Genomic DNA, 25,204 nt, shown 5'->3' with positions numbered 1-25,204 from the left:
AACTTTGTATGCACAATTTTCTCACCCATAATTCATCACTTTCCCATTTAGTTGCTGTCAAAAACATTGGTAATCACGCTAAAGAGTCCTTAAAATCATTTCACACCCGCGGCGGGCTTCTTTTCGGCAATTAAATGCTCCACTTTGCCGCTTCAAGCAGTGCCGCCAGCTGTTATGGCGCGTGTAATGATCACTTTAAATTAATTTACCCATCACAGAAGTGCGAGGCGGGGCGGGACGGCGCGCAATTCCTTCAGGATGTTGGTGCTGCTCAACAAAGGCACCGACTGCCGATTGGCGGTCGTCAAAGCCAGTAGAATCGCCATGTACTCGTGTATGCGGCAGCCAGTTGTAGCCTTCTGCAGTCTTAACACCGCCGCTCAGCTGCTAAATCCATTTGCATGTCACACGATTGACATATTGCCACATTGTCGAAGATTTACGTTCGCACTTTGCTTTTGGAGCGCGGCAGCGTCGGGTATTTTAACATTGTATGCTGTTGTTGTTGTTTTGCTTCCAAGCCACTTTAAGCCACTTTAATTGAATAAGCCTAAACTTTATTTCGACACTAATTTATATATGTTTGTTGTTTTTGTTTTTGTATATTTTCAGGCAAAAGCTTTACGCTTACCATCACCGTACATACGAGTCCAATACAGGTGGCCACCTATGCCAAAGCTATTAAAGTCACCGTTGATGGTCCGCGTGAACCGCGCTCCAAGACAAGTAAGTTCGATGTTGCTGGCCGTGGCGGGCGTTTGGTGGCGAGTAGAAAGGCACAAATGACACGTAGATATTCTTCTTTCTCTATCACTACTGCTACCACTACTACTACCACTACCAAAACTACTACTACTACTACTACTACACATAGTTCCAAAAACGCTTTAAACAAGTTGCAAGTACTGGACTCACAATCATCGGCCGTAAAATACCCACGAACAACCGCAACGCCCGAGCAGAGTGATTGTGATGATCCCTTAATGAATAATGGTGAGAGTTTCATCAGATCAACAACAATCCATCCATATCAAATCAGCTCAGATCGGACAAGTTAAAACACTCATTGAGGGTATAATAAAAGCTTAGGAGAAGCATTTAAGAAGTCAATACAAAGAACGGTTCGAGTGTGTGACTAAAAGCATACCAGTTTTGGGTTTAACTTCTAGGAATGTTAAGAAAAACTGCGCATACATATCAATTTCATAGAAGCAAGTTCGCATACATATATAGACGAATTGCCCAACTTTTCAGAGGAGCGTTAAACGTTCAGTTCTTCTAAACTCGAACTCGCTGAGCATCAGTTTCCAAAAATTAATTTCTTATTCCTAACCTCTATATTGAGGTTGAAGACTTATCCTACAGACACTCAATTCATTTTTCCAAATTATAAGACAGCTTTATTGGAAAGGGAGATTATCGATAGATGTAATCAGCCATTGAAGGCAAATATAGAAGGCCTATTGGAAGCATAGGTTATTGTTCCAATTATATGTATCCAATTGGCCGAATAGAAGCGGCTTAGCTGCCAATCCTAGTATAACAGAAATGATTTTATTTACTATGAGGTATAAGATCTCAAACGTGCCTTCCCTCTTTCAGGGATTCACGTCTTCAATCTGTTGATATAGTGAAATAGCTAGGGCTTACCTTGATAGAAAGCTTTCATGGAGGCCAAATTTTGAAAAGAGAGTTAAGTTAGGAAAGCAACCATTGCCTTACATTGAACTAGAAGAGCTATAGGTAAAAGGTCCCCACAAAGGAGGGTTTTTAGTTCTATGAAAGCGTAGCCATGGTGTATTCGTCTACTGGAGAGCGTTCGGAAAAGATACACTTGCTAAAAAGCTTGAGCGTCTTCAAAGAGCGCCTATCTCCGCACTACGGACAACACAAGAGGAGCACTTATGTATTCGCCATTTTTAATATTTCACCCATGGACATTGCCCGCAGGTGTATGGTTGCTAAGTGTTATTTGAGGCTTAGGGAAGGACACGCCGAAATTCTCTCCTCCTTCAACTGCATCCCTGAAAACTTGGATCACTGCGTCACAAAGGCGAATTTTTCTCTGCTCACTTAACGACCAAGGATATATGGATGAGGAGAAATATGTGTAGAAGGGGCGTAGTGAGCTCACAGTTGAGAAGTCGCTAGAAGAGAATGTTTGAGGGGGATTGTTTTGTAAGGAGCTCTTCGTCAATCTTAGCTTAAGTCTACTAAGCCACTGTAGTGTTTTTCAGACAGAAGTGACTGCTGTTAAGGTGGCGGTAGACGTTCTGCTAGGAAGTGTAGCTTCTTTCAGTGAGGTGAGAATTCACTTCGCTCAAAGGTAGTCAAATAGTGTCTATTCTCACTAGAAATAGAGTCAAGCTACTTCGTCATCACACTCTTTTGAGCGCTTGCTCACAGGGTATATGCTGGCAACTGCAAAGCCGATGAGCTAGGCATAGGGGACTTGCTCTGCTTACATCGGAATGTGACCGAGTTGGAACTCCATTGACGTCTTGGGTTCTATTACCGACCTAATGAACCTCGTGTGCGCTTAGGAGGCGCCTGTCAAAGACCAGCTCCCGTGCGACTATAAAATCCTTTTTGGCCTAGAGTAGAACGCGGAAGATGTACTGAACTACTTTTATTATTTCGTTTTGCCGCAATCGTAGGAGTTCTTACTGGACACTGTCTAATAGACATTCAAGCGGTAAAGTTAAAAATCTTATTGGACGCTAGTAGTCAAAGTTACCTTCGGAAGATCAGAAAAGATAGGCCATTTCCACAAATTTGTGATAGACTCAAGGTGCTTTTCCTATTTTTAAGGGTTTTATTATCCATCCTAGATCATTCCTAGGTAACACAACGGACCGGCGCTCAAAGCAGTTCAAGTAAAAATCTTGTAAGGATCGACCTCTTAAGCTAACCTAACCTAAAGTATTCCATAGTCTTTTTACGCACCTCAGTACAGAGTCCGTTGTGATTTACGTTAGTACCTGCCTGCGAATGCCTAACCTCACGAATCTTTCTATTTTTAGAAGCACGTAGATCAATACAATGCGTTGATCAGCGCCCCAAAGCAAAAATGCATTCAGCACTCATACCTTGGAGAACCAAAGTATGAATGCATTCTGCACTTATACCTTGGTTCCAATTGGTTCGGGTGGATAGGGACACCCTAGCCGCCATGGTCGGGTACGAGGCCGACCTAAAACCTCTGCCTATTTTGGGTCCGGCACGCGGCCGCAGTGCGACTCACCCCTGCCACTCATCCATATTTAAGGCACATATTGATATCCTCTTATGACTTATACTACGTATATTTATACACAAAGTCATTATAAAAAAAATACACGAAACCTTCACAATTCGCAAAGGACACAAATATCAAAAGGAAAAAGTGTGCGGCAAAAGCCACAAAAAATCTCACTTTTTGCCACTTGAGCGCATCAAGTCACGTATATTTACGGTAAACAATTATTATCTACTCAAGGAACAACGTCGTTGCGTATCCAGCTGAGTCCAGGCGCTGGCACCTTATTATTGATTGTTTGGAAAACATTTGGCATGCCAGCCATGTGGTCACACAAACTGTTTTTTCTTTGCACCTACAAATTGCCCACACGCACACACATACACACGCACACTAATGCACACACACACTCTGGCACTTGGAGAAAATGGTAATGCAGGAAAAGTAAAAATGCGGAAAACCGCATAAAACAAGGGCATAATTAGCATTTACGCAAGCAGGAATTACAAAGCAACAACAACAACAACAACAACAATGTCGGAAAAAACTTACCCAACAAAGGATCGTTTTCGCTTTGCCATTTTCAATGCAATTTCCATGCACACTTTTTATAATCCCTTAAATGAGCTATGAATATAAGTGCATAAACAGCTATTACATTGTATTATGTACGTATGTATGTGTGTATGCGTGTAGTAGTGACGTATATGTCAAAATATTTCAATATTAGATCGGTTAAATGAAGGGGCTTAAGGCGCACGCACACACAGCATGACCATATGCATGATTTTTATCAAATTTTTAAGCACAAAAGTATATAAGGCATGCAATCTATATACCAAATACATACTATATATACTCACACATACATATATGTATGTATGTATGTAGATATACATATGTATAGGTATAAGCGGCGTCGATTACTAACCCTTGCTTAACTTAAGACTACTAAACACTAATATATATATTTCAAGTAACGGATATGCACCGAAGTATATAGTACATACATACTCATACATATATGTATGCAAAAACTATATATTATATATAAATGCACCTGTGGAAATATGAGCGTTTCACGGCGTTATGTTGGGTCAGTGTGTCATCAAAAAAATTTCACTTTAGACTTTGGCATTCTTTGCAGAAATCGAAGAGCAGCCAACAGAAGTGAAGTTTTTCTTAAACAGCAAAGCAAAAAAAGTAAATAATAAAACTTGCGGTTTTGCACTGAATTCATTTTTTATTGTTCGGCGTTTAAATTAAGTTCTGCTCGAAAGTGTTTGTGTAATTTAGTAGAGCATTTGTAAGTCTTCACTGACTATGTACATACATACATACATATGTATGTACTCTCGTTGCTCGTGTTTGGCTATCGTGTTTTTAAATGCGCCATTTTATCGTTTCTTATTGGTGTGATTACCTTGAAAGTATGTTAATTGCCGTATTGTGTTTATTATTCATATAGGTTACAAGTTGCTATTGTTGTAGTAGAGTATAACAGTGTAATATTTTATTGTAATTAGTAGGATAACGTAGGGTGAACGATTTAAGGGGTCCCGGTGGTCTTGAACCCTCAAATTAAGGGTGTTTTCTGGATTTTTGTTTTTAAGGTTTAAAAAAGAGCAATCAATTTAAAATTTTTACATTTATGAAAAGTACAATATTAAAAATTGCGTCCAAAAAAAGCTATTTTAAAAGATGACTTACGGTGCCGTTGTTGATTTTGACTCTTCTGAACATCTGGCACATAAAAACCAAATAAATTATTAATCAGTAGGAGTGCAGCTATCGCTGGGACTACAAACAAAAAAAAATATTGAAAATTAAAAAAATTTCGCGCTTTTGAAGTTCAGATTTTGAAAACAGCTATTTTTGGAGCAATTTTAGATCGAAAAAAAATCGAAGTTCTAAAAATTAAAATTCGGTCGTAGTCCCAGCGATAGATATTGATCTTATGAACACCATATTAAAATTTCAAGTGATTCGGATGGATAGTTTTTTTTTTCATCAACGGCACGCCGAAAAAAGTAGTTTTGAAATAAATGACGTACAAAGCATCCATTCTTCAAGCCCCTCGACCGCGCGCTACCTGTTAAAACGGCTGTAGAAGCTAAAATAATGTGAATATCCTTCCAAAAATTTTACAGTATATTCTTAAAGAACTGTACTTTCTAACTATCAAAAAAAAAATCGATTTTTTGAAAATTCTAGACCATCGGGACTCCTTAAGGGCCATTTTTAACCGATTTCTTCCGGCTAATTGCCAGTTTTGGCGCTAGTTTTTTAAAGTTCTAAAAAAAATCATAATCTATGAAAATCATAATATAACTGCTCAAGCCCCCACACACCAGATATGTTTGACCCGAGCGCTTACGACTGACTTTTTATCGAAAATATCATTCAATCTGTGAGATCAATTAATGAAATTCGTTGATGATAACAGCATGTCCTTATCTCAAGTGTGGCGAAAATCGGGTCAAAACTTCCCTTAGCCCCCATATACCTAATAAACAAATTTTCGAGCTGCCGGTTGTTTTTATACAGCATATAACGGCTAAAATGAGAGCTGTCTTAATCAAATTTAGAGCACATATTTTTTAAATAACACCTACCTAAAGTGCCTTTGTACCTTAAATAAGTAAATAAATTCGGGTGAAAACTTCCTCTGATTGGATTGACTTTGCTCGTTATACCATATATTGATGATGGCATGTGAGTCACTTTATAAAACCTTAAAGTCTTCTTCTTTACTGGCTATTTGGCGCCAATTCGAGATACTAAGTGCAGCCAGGTCCTTCTCCATCTGATCTCTCCAACGGAGGGCAGATCTTCCTCTTCCAACGTCGTGTACTGAATCGAAAAATTTTAAAAGCTGGAGTGTTCTATTCGAGCTGCTTCGTACAGCTCATCGTTCTATCTACTGGGACTATAAATCTGCCGCAAAACTTTTCTCTCGAACACTCCTAAGGCCGACGCATCAGATGATGCCATTGTCCATTCCTCAACAGAGCAGGACGGAAATGATGTGCCGTTCCCACGACAGTTCTGTCTACCTAACCGGAACGGACTTGATGAGGAACTTGAAGAGTTTGGTCTTTGTTCGTCGACAAAGGTCTTTACTTTGCAATTGCCTGCTCAGCCCAAAGTGGCACCTGTTGGCAAGAGTGTGCTGAATTTTAAGGCAAGGTATGTAATGGAGTATAGTTATGCTTCTGGTTAAGCAGTTACAGTTGTAGGCTGTACCCAATTCCTACTCTTGCGTCTTTGCCGCGAACCCTGAAAAAGAGTAAAATGTAACGCTTGTGTAGGTTGCAATAGCCAACCCGTTTGGAGCCTGGAGTCGTCACGGTTAAAGAGAAAAGAGAGGAGGCTTCAGCAGTGCCTCTCCAACATATTCGGTTTAAGGGTTCGCTGAAGTCTAATTGCAGCGTCTGTTCACCAGAGGTGCGGCTGCGAGCGGGCGTCGGTCTTGAAACAAGCTACTCGCTATATAAATGTCTATGAAACTTTATACTACTCGCCTAGCGAGTTTGTGGGATTGGGAGCTGCCACGTAGATACCATTGCCAATGAAAAGGAAACAACGGCCTCGATCTTGAAAATCAGAGAGCAGCATTTTGCTTCGACAATATATGGTAATGCCAAAAATGGATAAAAAAAGAGGCAATACTATGTGTTCCATTGACATACCTTCTATAGAATTTTCAAACTTCCGATTGGTAAAGCCACTGTGTATATCAATCAATATATGAAACTTACTACTGTCTGTACTTGTAGCACAATCCATCTAGACCCTGTTAGCTATGAACCGGTCGAATTTCATATCTCTTCGTTTCAAAACACACAAAACTTACACTTTATTAATATGTAAATATGTATGTTAAGAATCACAAAAATTGGTGACCAATAAGTTGCAGAAACGTACATTTTTTATATCTACATACTCATCATTCCCACACAAACACACTTATTTTATCTATTATACAAAGAAAACTTTAATTCACAAACACATTAATTTTTCCTTCCAGGTCCCACCGGCGGTCTTCCATTTCGCCCAGTAGGCATCTTCGATTCACCCTACCCGACGCCTTTGCGTGACTTCGAACCGCGTCGCCCCATGCGCCAACCGCCGGCTGTGTCTTCCAGTACCAATGCGCTGCAGCAAATAGCCAATCACTCATCGCCCAATAGCAGCCGGACAATAAATAACGAAATATATAAACCAAATGCGGCAGAGATATCAGGTAATTTGAATTAAGACAAGCTTATTAAAACGAGAACTGTTACGCAAGCTACTGCATTAGGCATTTCTGTGTGTACTTGTCATTTATCATTCCGTCATAGGTTCTTCTTAGCTTTGAAGCTTACAAGCGCTTTGTAGTTCACTTGCTTCATTGTTTGCTTGCTTTCTTATTGAAGTTGATTGCCCGACAGTAGCAATCTCGAATCGAATAGAGTTATTTTTACCCTTTCGAAATTGTAATATGAGTTTTATGTGCTTCACATTAACCGTTATAATTGCGATTTTCTAGAAAATGTGTCTGTCGTTCCTTCGAAATCTGTGGTTTAATTTCATCATTATTCCTTGTAAGTTTCTTTAGCATTGTATTTGTTATTTTATGTACTTTCTTCGTTGTAATTTACTGTTATTATTCATCGCTTATTTTAGGCCGTTAAGAAATGATCGAATTATTATGTTTTCAAATTGTATATGTATGTATGTTTTTATATATTGAGTTCATTTCAGTAAATCTTTTGAATCACCTTTGAATCACTGATTTTTTCGAATGTTCTGCGAAGACCCAGAATACTTAGTTCCGAATAATCTTTGTATGGTTGTGTGGTTATAAAATTAAAACTTTTAGCAAAATCAGACTTGTTTCATGATCTTTAATGGAGAACGACTCTGTACGAGACATATCTATATATGTGACCTGGTCTACGAAAAGGGAGCTAACGTGCGAAAACTAGTTTTCTGGGAAAAGCTGTTAAAAATAATCGTCATTTTCTCGTTATCTCATTAATTGTTCTCCTTTTTTTGACACCTAAGCCACCTTTCCGTAGACCAGGTCACATATTATAAAAGGTGATCCATTTCGAGGTTCCCTACTTTTTTTTAAGAAAAAACACAGAAACTTCAAATATAAAGAGGAATGCTTATTATCATTCAAAAGAGCTTTCTTTGGCATTTATTTTTTGAAGATTATCTCTTTCAAAAGTTGTTCGCGTCTACGTCTCAGATGGTCCATCCGTTGAGTCCAATTTTCGATGACTCGTTCGAGTATTTCACCTGATAACTGGCGAATGTCACGCGTGATGTTTTGCTCACATGCCTGAATCGCGAGATTGTCCGCATAAACCTTAGACTATATTCGCATAGGAAAAAGTCTAAAGGTATGATATTACACGATCTTGGTGGCCAATCGACCGGCTCAAGGTTGCTCTTTGTCCCAAAAGCGGAAATTTTGTTTGTTTACTTACCCATTAGCCAGAAATGGGCCTGAAGAAAATTTGGTTCGAAAACATCGGATCTTCTTGGCATTTTTCAAAACTCCATAGATCGAGGTGATGTCGCTATGGCAGGTCGAGCGACTTCTTCGTTTTCATCAAAGGAATTATGTAAGTAGTGGACTACAAGCAATATCAATAAATCATTTGACTCCGTCAGCAGCTGCAGGTAATTTAAATGGCGGCTTCTGCTTTATTCAGGATAACGAGCCTAAACGTTCTGCTTTACTTATTGAGGAATTGTTGTTATCAACGTGAAAAAAGTGCTGCCACAACCTCACCTGAGTTCAGAGCTCAATCCCATAAAACACGTATATGGCCTAAATGGAGACAAAGTTATGAAAGCGGAAAGGAAATAGTTAAAATGAGATTAAAACTCTTCTTTAAGAAATATAGGCAAATATGCCTCATGAACCTACACAAAATTGCTGCATTCTATGAATGAAATACTTCAAATCATGATAGGAGGCAAATGTGGACATACAAAGATTAATTTTATTTAAAAAGTGTTAAGATGTCAATTTATTCAAGTGTACAAGGTTTTTTTTGGCCTTCGAAAATGGAGTTATTATGCAATCATTAGTTTTTTGGAGAAATCTGTATTTTTTAAAATAAATTTCAATTATATTATGATGATTTATAAAACAATATTTTTCGCACCTTTGGATGAAATCCAAAGTTTTAATAGCTGGGAGAAAAGTCACTTCAAAGTCAACCCATCCGTCAGTACAATTTTTTTTTTTTTGGTTCACTGTTATACTGTGGGCAAAAAATAGTAAGACTTTTTAATTTAAATAATGCGTGAAAATCCTTTGATCGAAATATGTTTTTTCTGAGTTGATATAACTATAAATGACACCTGGTTCAACTGATAATCAATACATCAATAAAATGAAGGAATTGGTGCTTGAGAATCGACGCTTAACAGTCAGAGATCTTACTAGCATCGTTGGAATATCGGAATTATGCACAAAATTTACTATTTTTTGCTCATAACAGTAAATGTAGATATCTTCGAAACTATTTGCTGGATTAACATAAAATTTTCGGAGAACATTCTCAAATATCTATGTATGTATATGTAAAAGTTTGATTTGAAATTCACAAGTGGCTTTGAGGCATAATTTACTTGTTCTGGCGGTGAAGTTAAGAAATTGAACGTTCTTAGTCACAATTCTTCGGTTTTCTAAGTTTCAATCTGCATATAGCCAAAGTTGTCTACTTCCAAGCCATAAATTTTGTAATTAATTCAACAAATGGTAAATTCATGGCTCACTTATGGTATGTATGTATGTATGTATGTATGTATGTATGCAAGTTTGTGTATAGATTTGACACACCTACGCAAGAGTCACGGTAATCGAAGTGTGAATCGATTAAATGATTTTGGATATTTTCTAAGTTTAAGAGAAATCAACAACAACAGTGTCATCAAAACGGCGTTTATCTGCTTCTGTTTATGTTTCCATATGACCTGTATTTATAATGGGACAGAAGCAAGCATCATTTTAATATAAACGCATGATTTTTTTTCACAAAATGCTAATGACACATATGACACATCGGTGCGAATTTACAAAAAAAGTTTCTTCGTTTCACAGTCCGGAAATGCCTACCACGATAGTAGAGCGTAAATTCATAACCATACAAGTATGTACCTACTATACCAAAAGCATTGAACCAGTACACGGCGGTAGGCCAAAAGCAACAAAGTGGCGCTTAAGCTGTTATTTATTGAAAATGTAAAACAAATATGAGTGGAACATCGGTAATTGGGAGGAAGAGATTAAACCTTCGAGAAATCAGACACACACATATACACTCTTTTCCATCATATGAGTGAGCCAAAAACTTGCCTACAATTCTGAGAAATCACTTTAAAAGGTCGTAGGAAGATTGTGCCGTTATATCACATACATACCATATGGTTAATTAAATATATATATACTTATGTATATGCTTGTATATTAAACATTTTATAGTGATTGTATGAAGTGTGAGGACTTTTGCTTTGTGAGTGGACGAAATGCGTAGACTTTCTGTATCTAAATATATACACACTCAGTACGCGTATATCGTACATGTGTATGAAATTTGTTTTGAAGTGCGTAAAGCCACAAATCAATCCAAATGCGGTTGCGCAGATGTTGGATGAAGAAAACTCCGATTAAAAAATCTACATATGCACATATTTATATTGAGTTAACACAGTTCTTATCACCAAGAAACCACTTTTTTACATTACTTACGTAAAAGTAATTGTGATTACATTTGTAATTTAGGATGGAAAATGTTTTCAATTTTGTTATAAAATATACAAACAAGTAAAGCAGGGCCTAATTCGGTCGCAACCGAACATTTTATACTCTTGCAGCTTGCAGGAATCAAAGACATGGCCTTAAGATGAAAACCGCCAATTAGAGGATCGGAATTCAAGCAATTATATATACAGTTGAACTTCGCTAAATCGAATCACCTTAATCTCCAAACAAACTTCGAGTTAGAGAGAATTCAAGTTATGGAAGAAAATTTGTATGAAATTTAATCTCATGTTCCTGGGTTTCATTAAGGTACCACACATACAATCATCAATTATATGGAGTAAAATCAGCCGGATGTTCGAAAATCCTGATATTATTAGCTACGACAAGTTTTTGCCCACTTTTATCCATTTTAGACATAAAACAAGAAAAAACGTTAACTTCGGCTGCACCGAAGCTAATATACGGACAGACGGACATGGCTAAATCGGCTCAGCTCAACATACTGATCATTTATGTATATATGTATATACTTTATAGGGTCACCGACGCTTCCTTCTGGCTGTTACAGACTTCGTGACAAACTTAATATACCCTGTTTAGGGTATAAATATGTGTTCTGAGTAAGACACGTTCTCTCATTTTCATAAAGACAACTCATATTTTGGGCGATATATGCGGCATGAAGTCACCTGGAAGTTCAAAAATCCTTATATTAGGTACATGGGGGCACAGGGAAGTATCGACCCGATTCCACCCATTTTTGATTACAGAGTTACCATTGTCAGGAAAAGGTTATCTTTGAATTTCAATTATATATCCCAAATCTTGACCGATATTTTTGGTCAAAAGTCAACTATAGGTACCGGGTCCACATATTCGGTACATACAGGCTTGAAAAGTTTTGGTTGAATTTGGGCAATTTTTAGTCATAAAGTATCATACACTAAAGGCATTATTCTTGCAAAGTTTTATCATCTTGATTTGTGTACTGCAAGGAGAAATTTAAAATTGTGCTATATGAGAAGTAGGCGTGGTTGGAGTCCGATTTCGCCCATTTTCACACTGTGAGATAGTAATGTAAGAGGAATGCCAAGTTAGTCGAAATCGGTAGATCGGGTGCCGAGTTAAGTGATTTCATCAAAAATGGGCCCATCGTCCAACTTTTACACTGGCTCCAATAAAACCCTCCCATACCATCTCGGATGTAAAATTTAATTTCAATTCAAAAATAATATCAATTTTCTTTTACTTTTGACTCCTATAGGTTATATAGTATATAACTCATATGTGGTAAAAATAGAGAATTTTACAAAGCGTTGCTGAAAGATGGGTGTGGGAGTTTTCTAACGGAAGTTCTCCATCAATAGTAACTTCAAGCTACCAGAACACTACAATGTCCTTAAACTGGAGGTAACAGCAAATGAACTGTCTCGAAGCGCAACTTTCTTCAGAGAGTTGGCCTTGAGCTCGCTGACAGTACAAGTCAAAGAGAGTTTGAACTCTTTTTCAGTAGCACCAAGCTACTTTGTTATCCGGATTGTTGGAGTGTTTGGTCATAGCGGAAGCTGGATACTAAAACCTTTGAGTTTGCTAGGGAGGGAATCCTTTCCGCAGTTTCATCAGATTGGGAACTCCTCCTCTTGCGCTGTGGCTTTGGTTGTATGAACTTTCCGTAAACTTAACAAAAACTGGTTAATAACCAAGTAGGGAGATCTTTTTGGCCCAGCGTGAAATGCAAGAGCTTCTTGGCACTACTCGCCCTTAGCTAGGCTAATCTCTCAGGTAGGTATTCTGACTGTACAAATCTTTTTGCATACAGATTGCTATGGCTATTTGGAAGAAGGCGATGTGGAAGAATCTAAAGAGTTTCTTCTCAACTTCTCAGCTTATGCCAGGAAACAACTCGTTAGACATACCTTCGGCGAACCTGACGATGTGACCTTAATAAATTTTTTGTAAGTGCAAACCGCATCTTCGATCGGACCTAGTGATCCATATCTGGAAGTTTTGGGAATCATAAAGAACTAGCGTTCACAGCTGTCCAAATGGGATCCTGTATTAACTTTGATACGAGAATCAGCGCCATAACCTAACTTATCTTAACCTAACTATAAAAATCCTTAGTAGTTATGTGAGAGTCCCCAAGGTTATTCTTGTAATCATTTGAACTTTTACTCAGCTCTATCCTTGGAAAAAATGATACATATGTACAGCATATTCAATAATATATATGTACTTACATACACATATGTATGTATGTATATAGTACAACAAATTATTACTGTTAACTTTTTCTTTTCTTCATTTCCTCCCCGCCTCTTACCACTCCACTTGTCCAAATTGACCAACTGCCAACGCTCGCACTTCTCTTTCTCATCTCACCGCAGACTTCTTAATCAAACGGAAGCGTTTTAAATTTGTATTTTTGGCAGCCTTTCAATTCAATTGCGACAGCAAATATCCCACAATCTTGCATATAATTTGCCTACTCCATTAAACGGTAAACGCATGAGTGTGTGTGCGTGTCGGCAAGTAGGCAGCATAATAGCCGAATGCAATTTCTGCACAGGAAGAGGCGATCAAAGGGAACGCTGCGAAATGAAATCTTTTGGCCCACAAAACGCAATGAGCCAGCCAAATGAGCTACAGTCGGGGAGCGCGGTCGGCCAAGAAGGCAGTAAATAAAGAGCTGTAAACACAGCGGCATTAAAGGCCGAACGTATGAGTCGATGAATCGACGAATTTTTGCGGTAAGCCATTGTTGGTAACCGCAGATCTGACCGCCGTCACCGTCACCGCCACCGCTGCTACCGGCCCACTGCTATTGTGCTGCACATGAGTGTAGGTACGTATGCCTGTACGGTGGAACCGCAAGCGTTGTGGCAACTTCCGTTCCATTCGCAGCCATTTTCCAATGCCGTTGGCCAAATCTACCATTGTTGGCCCAGAATGTCAAGTCAAAGTGCTCATATGCTTCTTAGTTGCGATTTAATATTGGCCGGGTGAATTGGCATTCTTCCGCCGCTGGGTTGGGTGCAAAGGTGCAGAATGCAACATTGTGTGCTGCCATTGTCTGCTAATGCGATGTGCGGCCATGGGAAGTGCCAACGACAATGCGAGAAAAAGAAAGAGAGAAAGTGCGACTGAGAGAAGTAAAAAGCATTTCGATGAATGAGTTTGCAAGTAGAAGTCGGCGAGTGCCTAAAATCCAAGACATTTCCGTCAAGATGCGCTCTCACCAATGGTGGGCCTTATTTACATACACATATCTAACAGTACATACGCTTTGGTGAACCGATCGCCGATCATTTGTGGAGTGTGAGAACTTTACTTGGTTTTTGCAGTGATCACTTGCATTTCGCACTTCATTCATTCATCTTCTGTGCTCTTCTCAGTGTTGTTTGATGGACAAAGACTTGATTACTACGCCTATCCGTGGTGTGTACGTGTAGTAGCGGCTAATTTGCGGTACAAATTACAAATGATCGATTTCCGGTTTAATTCTTAATCCATACAATTGTACATGAAGAATAACTGTATTATTCACATTCTTTGCGCTGCTACCAAAAAAGAGAATAATGGTGCGAGTAAAGTGGTTTGAGTATGCAAATTCTTTTGTTGCAAGCTTGAACATTTGATATACATACTGAGATGTGGTTTTATCCGTCTACTCAGCGTTCGTCTTTTTCGATTTGAATATTTAAATATCTTAATAGGAGTTGCTAAGATCATAAAATTTTCTCACGAACACACCAAAAATAATTTTTAAATGATCATACCTATCTACAAGCCACGGAGTAATACTACATCAGGTGGTTCCGTGGGAGAGTCTGGAGTGGGGAGTAGGTTTAGCGGATTGAAGTTCCGACTTTTGATGCTTCCCCTTACATAAAAAAAAAAAACCTACAAGCCCTTATAAGCCTATAAGGAGTAATTTTGTCATAAGTATTAGGCCTCTGCTATATTTTCGTCTACAAGTGGAAATTCCTTTCGAAAATAAAAACGGATTTTATGAGAAGTTTTTTTATATCAGAAATACACACAAAAGCTTAACATAACATAATGTCTGTCGTAAGGCGTTCGCTTCGACTAGAATATGAAGCCAAGAACATCACGTATAGTCATAGTTACAATCGGCTAATTCTACTTTCTCACATTTCTTAAGGTGGGATCTTGGAGGTAGATGCCATGTGATGATCCCTACAATATAATAGTTTCCTCATACCGAAATCAAAAAGTTGTTTGACTGACCGCCACCAAACCCTGTGTTGCTAGTGCTCCAAGGTCTGCGGTGTTCACTTGTTGTTGTTGTTGTACCGGCAGAATTCTACCGAGTTGACAGTCTTTGGCCGGATAAAAGATCCGGGTCGTGCCGGTTACCTAGACCCGACTGTCGTCGCAACGGGAAGTGTCCCTTTAGAGTCCAGCAACTCTTGAAGAAGATGAAAAGTGAAGCGCAGCTTAAAGGATACCCTGCATACCCTGCTGTCTCTGAGTGGGTCAACTCTTCTGCCTGTTCATTTCCTTCTATAACTGGCTATCCAGACGATGTTTATTGAGTTTTCACTGAAAAACTAAATACGCAGGTCCACAAAAAAATCTTTGAGGACTTACTTTCACCAAATCTGGTGTATTATAAGTTTTTGGGTTCGCTGAGCTTGAATCCGAAGTCCGACCGAACATGATCTGTTTCTAACCTCAAAAGTCACTTTGAGTGGCGAACTCAACTGTTGCCTGCGGTGTTCACTTGTTGTTGTGTTGTACCGGCAGAATTCTCCCGAGTTGACAGTCTTTGGCCGGATAAAAGATCCGGGTCGTGCCGGTTACCCAGACCCTTTAGAGTCCAGCAACTCTTGAAGAAGATGAAAAGTGAAGCGCAGTTTAAAGGATACCCTGCATACCCTGCTGTCTCTGAGTGGGTCAACTCTTCTGGCTGTTCATTTCCTTTTATTACTGGCTATCCAGACGATGTTTATTGAGTTTTCACTGAAAAACTAAATACACAGGTCCACAAAAAAATCTTTGAGGACTTACTTTCACCAAATCTGGTGTATTATAAGTTTTTGGGTTCGCTGAGCTTGAATCCGAAGTCCGACCGAACATGATCTTTTTCTAACCTCAAAATTCACTTTGAGTGGCGAACTCAACTTTTTAGATAGATTTTGAAAACTTATCGGTTTGGCTTGAAACGTGTTACTCGAGAATTTTAGGGAATCCTGATTAAAATATCTCCTGTCATCAAACCAACAATCATCGCCCTCGCGACTTGGCTCGCACGTCACTGTTGACAGTCATAACTTTGAAGTTGTAGATAATTTCGTCTATTTAGGAACCAGTATTAACACCACGAACAATGTCAGCCTGGAAATCCAACGCAGGATTGCTCTTGCCAACAGGTGCTACTTCGGACTGAGTAGGCAATTGAAAAGTAAAGTCCTCTCTCGACGAACAAAAACTAAACTCTATAAGTCTCTCATAATTCCCGTCCTGCTATATGGTGCAGCGGCATGGACGATGACAACTTCTGATGAGTCGACAATACGGGTTTTCGAGAGAAAGGTTCAGCGGAAGATTTATGGTCTTTTTCGCATTGGCCACAGCGAATATCGCATTCGGTAGAGCGATGACCTGTATGAGTAATACGACGACATTGACATAGTTCAGCGAATTAAAAGACAGCGCCTACTCTGGCTAGGTCATATTATCCGAATGGTCGAAAACATTCCAGCTCTAAAAGTATTCGTCGTAGTACCCGCCGGGGGAAGGAGAGGGAGAGGAAGACCTCCACTCCATTGGAAGGACTATGTGGAAAAGGACCTGGCTTCGCTTGGAATATCCAATTGGCATTTGGCGAAAAGAAGAAACGACTGGCGCGCTGTTGTTAACTCGGCTATAATCGCGTAAGCGGTGTCTACGCCAATTAAGAAGAAGAAGAAGATTACAAATTCGATATCAGATTCCCTAATTTTATATTGAATATGTGGTCAAGACATTCACAAACGATTCCGCAAACGAAATTTCGACAAGCATATGGAAGTGTGCTATGTTTCCAATAAAAAGTGAAATTTACAAAGTAGTAAATAGAAAAATATATACACAATGAGAAATAGCGAATGTGAGTGCATATCCACACACACATACACATGCAGAAATTTATTTCCAACAAGTCCTTTGCAATTATCAAACGTCAATTGAAGGGTAAATTAATGACAAAACTGAACCCACACTCACGTACTAACACATGCAAGCGAGGGCTCACACACACACAGGCGGCATGCACCGGTCGGTTGACCATTATTAGCCACTTTTGGCTGGTAAGCGCGCCGAAGGAATGGAAAGGACAGTGACGACGACGGCGAGCAGCAGACAATCAGCCTTCGCCAACAATTTAGCGGCATTCACGATGACGTGGAGTACACTGGGCAGCGGCCGACAGTATTTTGTTTGATTTGCAGCGTGTAATTCTCGTTGCGTTCGCTTTGTTCCTGCGCGCACCCGCTAAAGACCGCCAGCAGCAAGGTAAAAAGCAACAAAAAATGTGAAGAAAATCCTACGCGATTGCAAGCCTTTGAGTTGTGGGGCCCGCGCGCTGCCACTGCTGCCTCGTAAATTATATGTTCGGTGTTTGTTTGAAGGCAACAGTAGCGTAGCAATGGCAATTTGCTTTTGTTGCCGGTGTTGCAACGTTGTAATGCAGCATTATAATTTATTTAGTTGTTGTGCTGTTGGCAGCGGTTGGCTACTGGCTACGCACTCTGTGTGGAACCCACAGCAGGACGGCAGGTCGGCGATGGTACGAGAGAGAGAGGGCAAGGCGAGTGAGGGAAGGTTAAGTGTAATATTGCAACTTGGCTAAATTACTGTAAATAACATAGTTGTTGTTGTGTTATGACTATTGTAATTTTCGCTTAATTGAAACATTAAAATGTGATAAGTGCAGAGAAGACGGCGGCAATACGATTTCACTGCCATATTTAATGTATTTATAAGCACATGTCACGGGTGGTAATTTAGTTGTAAGTGAGGTTAAGTCTATTTTTAAGCCGTTTATGATATATGATGTTAGATCTAACTTCTTTTTAAATATATATACTTGTATATAGTTTTGGAAATAAAGTAAATAATATATTGTCAAACATAGACCCTTTTCAATTATGCAGGACTGAATCATCTAAGCCAATAAACAGCAAGAAGGAGAATAATCATCTGATCCAATTTGACCCAAACTGCCAAAAAAAACCACTACAGTTTCATATATTTTAATATAAATCTTTATAACCATCGCTGAATCCATTTTTCCATACTTCTTCTTGATTGGCGTAGACACCAGGTCCATCTCCACCTGGTCTTATCAACGGAATGGACGTCCCTCTCTGCTTCCCCCGGCGGGTATTGCGTCGAATACTCTCAGAGCTGGAGTGTTTTCTTCCATTCGGACCACATGACCTAATCAGCGTAGCTGCTATCTCTTAATTCGCTGAACTATGTCAATGTCGTCGTACAGCTCACCATTCCATCGTTAGCGGTATTCGCCGTTGACAATGCGCAAAGGACCATAAATCTTCCGCAGAACCTTTTTCTCGAAAACTCGTAATGTCGATTCATCAGCTGTTGTCATCGTCCATGCCTCTGCACCATATAGCAGTACGGGAATGATGAGTGACTTATAGAGTTTGGCCTTCGTTCATCGAGAGAGGACTTTATTTCTCAAATTTCCTAAACAATTCGAAGTAGCATCAGTTGACAAGAGTTATTATGCGTTAGATTTCGAAGCTGACGTTGTTGATGGACGTTGTTGTTCCAAGATAGATGAAATTATGTACGACTTCGAAGTTATGATTGCCAATAGTGACGTGGCGGCTAAATCCCGAATGCAGACGACTGTTTGTTTGATGTTAGGAGATATTTCGTCTTGCCCTCGTTCACTACCAGACCCATTTGCTTCACTTCTTTATCCAGTCTGGATATAGCAGAACTAACGGCGCGGTTGTTAACGCCAATGATATCAATATCATCGGCATACGCTAGCAGCTGTATACTCTTATCGAAGATTTGACCTTCACTATTCCGCAGCTCGAATTATTTTCACCAGAAGTAGATTGAAGAACTCGCACGATAAAGAGTCGCCTTGTCTGAAATCTCCTTTGGTATTGAACAGTTCGGAGAGGTCCTCACCGATCTTGACGGAGCTGTTGGTATTGCTCAACGTTTTTTTCCATACACTTGTTATAAATCTCGGCTGAGTTGGTCTTTATCAATCCAGCATCGTACACAAAGTGCTGTCAAACACATATTAATTGGCATATTGATATCAAATTCCACACGAACATAAAAAGCTTGTATCAATCTAGAAAAAAAATTACCGACTAGTCCGGGTCAAATGTGATCAGATTGTATATAAATAAATTTCTTAGAATTTAAGCGAAAAAAGTAGCCAGTATAGGTCCACTTATCTTTTTTATACAGATTGGTTACTTTATTTGTCTATTTGTGTGTTTTAGTACTAAATTCAGGACAGAAGTGTTTACTGAGAACAAAGTGCTGCTTCCTGGTGAGATCATAGAATCATATGGTAGAAATTTTGGTTTATATTTTCGACATTTTATTAATCACTGAGTGAGCTGAGAGAGCTCTCGCGATTCCGTTCGAATGATTTTGTTGGATATTATGGGTATGAAACGCGTTTTTGTTTGACTAATTCCTATAAAACGGAATATTTTTCAACAATGGTACCGTAAAGAAGTCTCTTTGGACATGTTTGATCGTACGAATTCGGATTCCACATTCATGGAGAGCTTTATAACTGCCGATGGGAAATGGGTTTATGAGTTTGACATGCAAACAAGTAAAGAATTATCGAAATGGAACACATTGTCAGCCGATCGAAGAGATAAAACAAAATTCGCTGCAGGAGCTGAAGGCCATCTCCAAAAGTGCTTATGAAAAATGTTTCGAGGACTGGAAAACTTTAAAAACTTTAGTCAAAAATATGCTTGATGTTGTCACTGATTTTGAGATTTGTTGAAATTAGGACTCGAACACAAGGCACTCCGAATACCAGTAGCTCTTTCGTATCACAAAAATATTGTTAAGTAACGGTTTGGGTTACTGATTAACTTGTATGGGATTTCCTATTATTTTATTCGAAACGGTAACAGTCGGCTACTGCCCGCGTATTCTCATTTCTTCTACTGTATTATCTGGCAGCCGTAGAGTTTTCTCATTACGTTGGCGACAATATAGTAATTTCCATAAGCTAAATTTGTTGAATAAATGGTAGATATACATAATTGTGCACACACCAGCTTCTATGCCTCTAATATGACGGAAGAGCCTCCTAAGAATCCGCCTGTCAAAATTCAAGATCTTCCAACTCAACGCCAAACTCCAGCCATTCTGTCTAATTACGGTAAATTTAATTTATTAACTTCAGAGGAAATTATCACCAACATTCCCGAGGAGCGTCACTCGTAAGTGGCAGCTTCCGCTTCTGCTTTTATGCCACACACATAACCTCACTTATACAAGTAATTATAGGTCTAGCTACCTTTGCGCAAACACCTGCTCAATCTGCGCAAATTTTCTAAATAATTAATCAAAGTATTTATTTATTTACTTAACGTTGGCTGCCTTTGACGGATTTTCTCAAGCTCACGTACAAATACTTGTCAAAATACTTGGAGAGGAATTTTCCTTGCATTGTTTTTTACTCCTTTCAGGATGTCTTCACTCTTGTTATAAATTGTATGTACACAAATTTGTTGTTATGCTGCCGTTGTAGCTGGCGCTCTGTGTAACGCGCGTTCGTTTCGCTGGCAACCCTTCTTCCGTGAGTGTTGCCTCGACATTTTGTTCTGCGTTGATTTGATGTCTCTGCATACGTTTTATTGATGGCGCTCAGCGGGGTTCCATATATTGCAATTTTCCATGATTGACATATAATGTGTGTAGTCTCTAACGGTACTCTTGCTGAAAGTGTGCATATGTACAATATATGCATGTGGCGGTTGCATATGAGGGGTTTCTGTGACTGTTCGTTTCGCGGCTTGTAACATGAAATTATTTTTCAATTAGCGCTCTTTATGATATTTCATGTTTATGACATGTTTTGATATGTCAATTGTACATGAATTTCATTTAAGAACCCTGGCACTACATAAAAATTCTTTAAATTTAATAGAATCAAGGTTATTCGAAAAATCTTAGATTTTTTAAACATAATACATACTAAAGGGTGATTTATTTCGAGGTTCCCTACTTTGAAAACAAAGTGCAGAAACTTCAAATTTAATGGGAAATATTTATTATCGTTCCAAAAAATATTCTTTGGCATTTATTTTAGAGGAAGATTATCCTTTTCAAATGTTGAACGTGGCTACATCTCAGTTTGTCCATCCTTTGAGTCCAACTTTCGATGACTTGTTCGAGAATTTCGACTTGTAACTGGCGAATGACTCGCGTGATGTCTTGCCCCCAACGCCTGAATCGAAGGAAAAGGTCTAACGGCTAATCGACTGGCCCAAAACGTGAAATTATCTGCTCACCGAAATGTTCTCTCAATAAATCCAATGATTGATGCGATGTGTGGGAAGAGTCACCGTCTTGTTGACACCAAATGTCGCCGATATCACGAACTTCAATTTTAGGCACACTTTAGTCGGTTATCATGGCGCAATAACGGTCACCATTGACGGTTTCGTACTCACCGGCATCATTTTTGACGAAATACGGACTGATGATTCCTGCTTAAAAACCACAGCAAACCGTTTTTTTTCTGAACGAACTGGCAGCTCTTGATTCTCTTGAGATTACTCTTCGTCCGAAATGCGAAATTTTTGCTTTTTTAAACACCCATTCAGCCAGAAATGGGCTTCATTGCTGAACAAAAGTTTGCTCGAAAACATCGGATCTTATTGGAACTTTGCAAGAGCCCATGGATCGAAGCAATGCCGTTTGTGAAGAGCCAGCGGCTTCAGTTCGTACACAAGCTGTATTTTGTACGCTTTAAATTTAAGATCTCGAAGTAAAATGCGTCAAGTCGTTCCATAGTTCGAGTTGCTGCGAACGGCGCCGAATCGACTCTCCACGGTCTTCGTGTACACTCTCAGCCATGGCTGTTATATGTTTTTCACTCCTTGCTGGATGTGGTCTATTCGGTCGGAAATTGATCTGTGAACATGTAAGCTTGAGATAGGCGAGTAAAAAACCATGACCAAGATCGGTCAGTATTATAAATATATTTATATGAAATATTAGGTTTCGGTATCAAGCGAACTTCACTTCAACAGTTGAAAATGCGGTATTTTCGTAATACCAAAATTCCTAGGTATAAATTAAGAGACTCTCATGTGAAGCACTTTGAGCCCTTCAGAAATCCGTTGAGGCGACTAACAAACAGTTTTTTGATGTACGTTTGGTTCGGTATTAAATGACAACACTTGAAGAGAAGAAAACACGGCCCCTGTGATGTCAAAAACTTCTAGGTTTGATTTAAGAGACTCTCATAGAGAGAAGAGAATTAAATATTTCAGATTTTATATACGGTTATAATAAGATAATGGATTTCCATTGAAAGACAAACTAAAAACATAAACCGTTTCATATATTTATACAAGTATATCATACATTATGGCTTTCTCAAAAAATTAATGAGTATCATTTCTTCTCTTTTATTTTTCTTAGAAGCCAATGCACTGATGGGCGCCGCAGATTGGACAACCGGTTATCCGTCGTACAATACAAGTGCCTATACGCCCTATCGAACCCACAACCCCTACCAATATCCGCATCACACACCGACCGCTGCCGCGCCCACCAATCTGCCGCACTGTGGCTACGATCCCAGCGTACCGACGACATTAACCACCGATCATAGTCTTGCGGTACCCGGCATGCTAACGGACATGTCCTCTTTATGTGATTATCCACATAGCGGCATGGCAGCACCCACTGGCACCTACATGCCGCATGCGCAAGCACCCATTTGCAGTCCCAATCACTACGACGCCAGCAAAGGGGAGCTGGAAACTCTGAACAACACCTACCCCACATACAATAATTTTGCCAACGGCTACAACAATTACAATTATAGCAGTTGTGCCGCTCAAGGTGGCGGTTACCCGGGGCAAGCAGCACCCACCATGGTGCTGTGTCCGAAATTCTACTCACACACCGTCAATCAGAATGAGATTCATGTGCATGTGCACGACAACTCGTTGATCAGCTCGCTTACAGGCTACCGATCGAGCATAGAGATCGGCATTGGTACATCGGATCACGAAGCTTTGAGTGCACAAGGATCGGCGCAGGCATTACATGACGCCCAAATGGGTGGTGGCAGTGGCGGGGGTGACGGCGGTGTGGTCACAGCGACGGACGTTAACAGCGCAGCGGCGATCACGAGCAGCGAACACAACCTGCAACAGCAACAACAACAGCAGCAACATCATGACGCACAGTCGCAGGTGCAGCAGCAGCAACAACAAACACACTTGGATGTGCCACAGGGTGATGCGTCCGTAACGGGTGAGCCACACAGCGGCGCTCGCAACGTGGATGTGGGCGATTTGGGCAACGTCTGGCGTCCGTATTGACCGGGCGGTGGTGGTGCAACCACGAAGTCTTACGTACTTGCACATTGAACTGACTTGAAAACTGAAACTTGGAAACAAAAACCCAAGGATACAATATTTTTTTTAATTGTAGATAAGCGTAACTGTAATTTTTTTGAATTTTTGTTTTTAAATAGTATTTTTGAAACATGATTTTTATTTCATTTTTTATTTTTTTTAATGTTTTTTGAAACATTTTTTGTTAAATAAATTTTTTAAAAAATAATTAAAAAAAAAAAAAATTTTGAAAAATAATTTTCTTGAAAAAATTTAAAAAAATACATAATTTCCTTGAAAAATATTTTTTTTGAAAAATGATTTCTTTAAAATCATTATTTTTGTTATTTAATTATATTTTTTTTTTTTATTATTTGAAAATTAAAATTTTTTTGAAAAATTTTGTTTGAAAAAATAAAATGAAAATTAAATTTTTTTTGAAAAATTATGTTTTTGAAAAATAATTTTCTTAAAACACATTTTTTTGTTATTTAATTATAATTTTTTTATTATTATTTGAAAAAAAATTTTGAAAAACTATTTTTGAAAAAAAAAAAAATTTTTTGAAAAGTCGATTTCAAATTTTGAAAAATAAAATTTTTTAAAATAAATATTTTTTTGGAAAAATAATTTTCTAGAAAAATATTTGTTTTGGACTTATATTTTTTGCTATTATTAGACTATATAGAGTAAGCATAGGTTATTTGTTTATCCACTTTTAAATGTTAATGTAAATACGTGTTAGTGTACTATAATAGAGAATATTTGAAATACACAATGCTCATATGCATGTACATATGTACATACATGCATATATGTATGTATGTATAGATGATGCACATACATACATATGTACATATGTAAGTAATTTAATATGTATTGATATTTAACAATTTTTAATTGTAATGCAATCGTCCATAAAGAGCTGATGTACAATATCGTATTTAAATAAGTACTTTTACCATACACACACACATAAATACATACACACAGATAATACAAATTTTCAATAATTTTGTTATTTACTTTAAAATCGATAATAAGTGTTTACTCATAAATATTAGTACAACTTGCATTACATTTACTTAACTGAATGTACTTACATATATACCATATTACATGTATACTCATGTGTGTATTATATAGCGTGTAAGTAAATGAAATTAAAATGTTTAATTAAAAATTAAATACAAAGTAATGATTATTAAATAAAAGTAATTTTTAAACAAATTAAATTTGAATTTTTTTACAATCGAGCGGTGTGAATACAGACTGGCAATGCAGCAAATTAATAGCAATATACATACATTAGGGTAATTGAATAAAAAAAACATTTCATGGGTTAAGATGAATAATATTTTTTCCCGATTTTCGCAAGAAAATTTTTAGGGTTATAAGAAGTCGCTTATTTACGAAGAAAAGCCTGAGACGATTACGTCTTGGAAGATAATATTCGGAGCGGCGAGAAGTCCTCGGTCAGACACATAGATGGCACCACTAGAATCAAAGATTTAAATTAATATGATTTTTAGTTAGCCCGAAACTTAGTTAAAATTATGGAGGAAACACTTCTCCTGTCTCCTG

At 38.5% G+C, this 25,204-nt stretch overlaps 1 protein-coding gene across 2 annotated transcripts in view; it reads left to right on the top strand.

The window, feature by feature from the left end:
* The window catches only part of LOC120774819 (protein lozenge), a 47,203-nt gene extending 23,485 nt beyond the window's left edge, over positions 1 to 23,718 (top strand). For both annotated transcript variants that reach the window (XM_040104625.1, XM_040104626.1), the window contains exons 4-6: positions 613 to 726; positions 7,269 to 7,484; positions 22,695 to 23,718. In XM_040104625.1, the coding sequence (XP_039960559.1) occupies positions 613 to 726; positions 7,269 to 7,484; positions 22,695 to 23,605 (1,241 nt within the window). In that variant the 3' untranslated portion in view covers positions 23,606 to 23,718. The remainder of the gene's footprint in view (positions 1 to 612; positions 727 to 7,268; positions 7,485 to 22,694) is intronic.
* The last annotated feature ends 1,486 nt before the right edge of the window (positions 23,719 to 25,204 follow it).

The sequence above is a fragment of the Bactrocera tryoni genome, chromosome 4 (assembly GCF_016617805.1).
Source record: "Bactrocera tryoni isolate S06 chromosome 4, CSIRO_BtryS06_freeze2, whole genome shotgun sequence".
In the NCBI taxonomy this organism is placed as follows: Eukaryota; Metazoa; Arthropoda; class Insecta; order Diptera; family Tephritidae; genus Bactrocera; species Bactrocera tryoni.
This window is presented reverse-complemented; position numbering and strand designations above follow the sequence as displayed.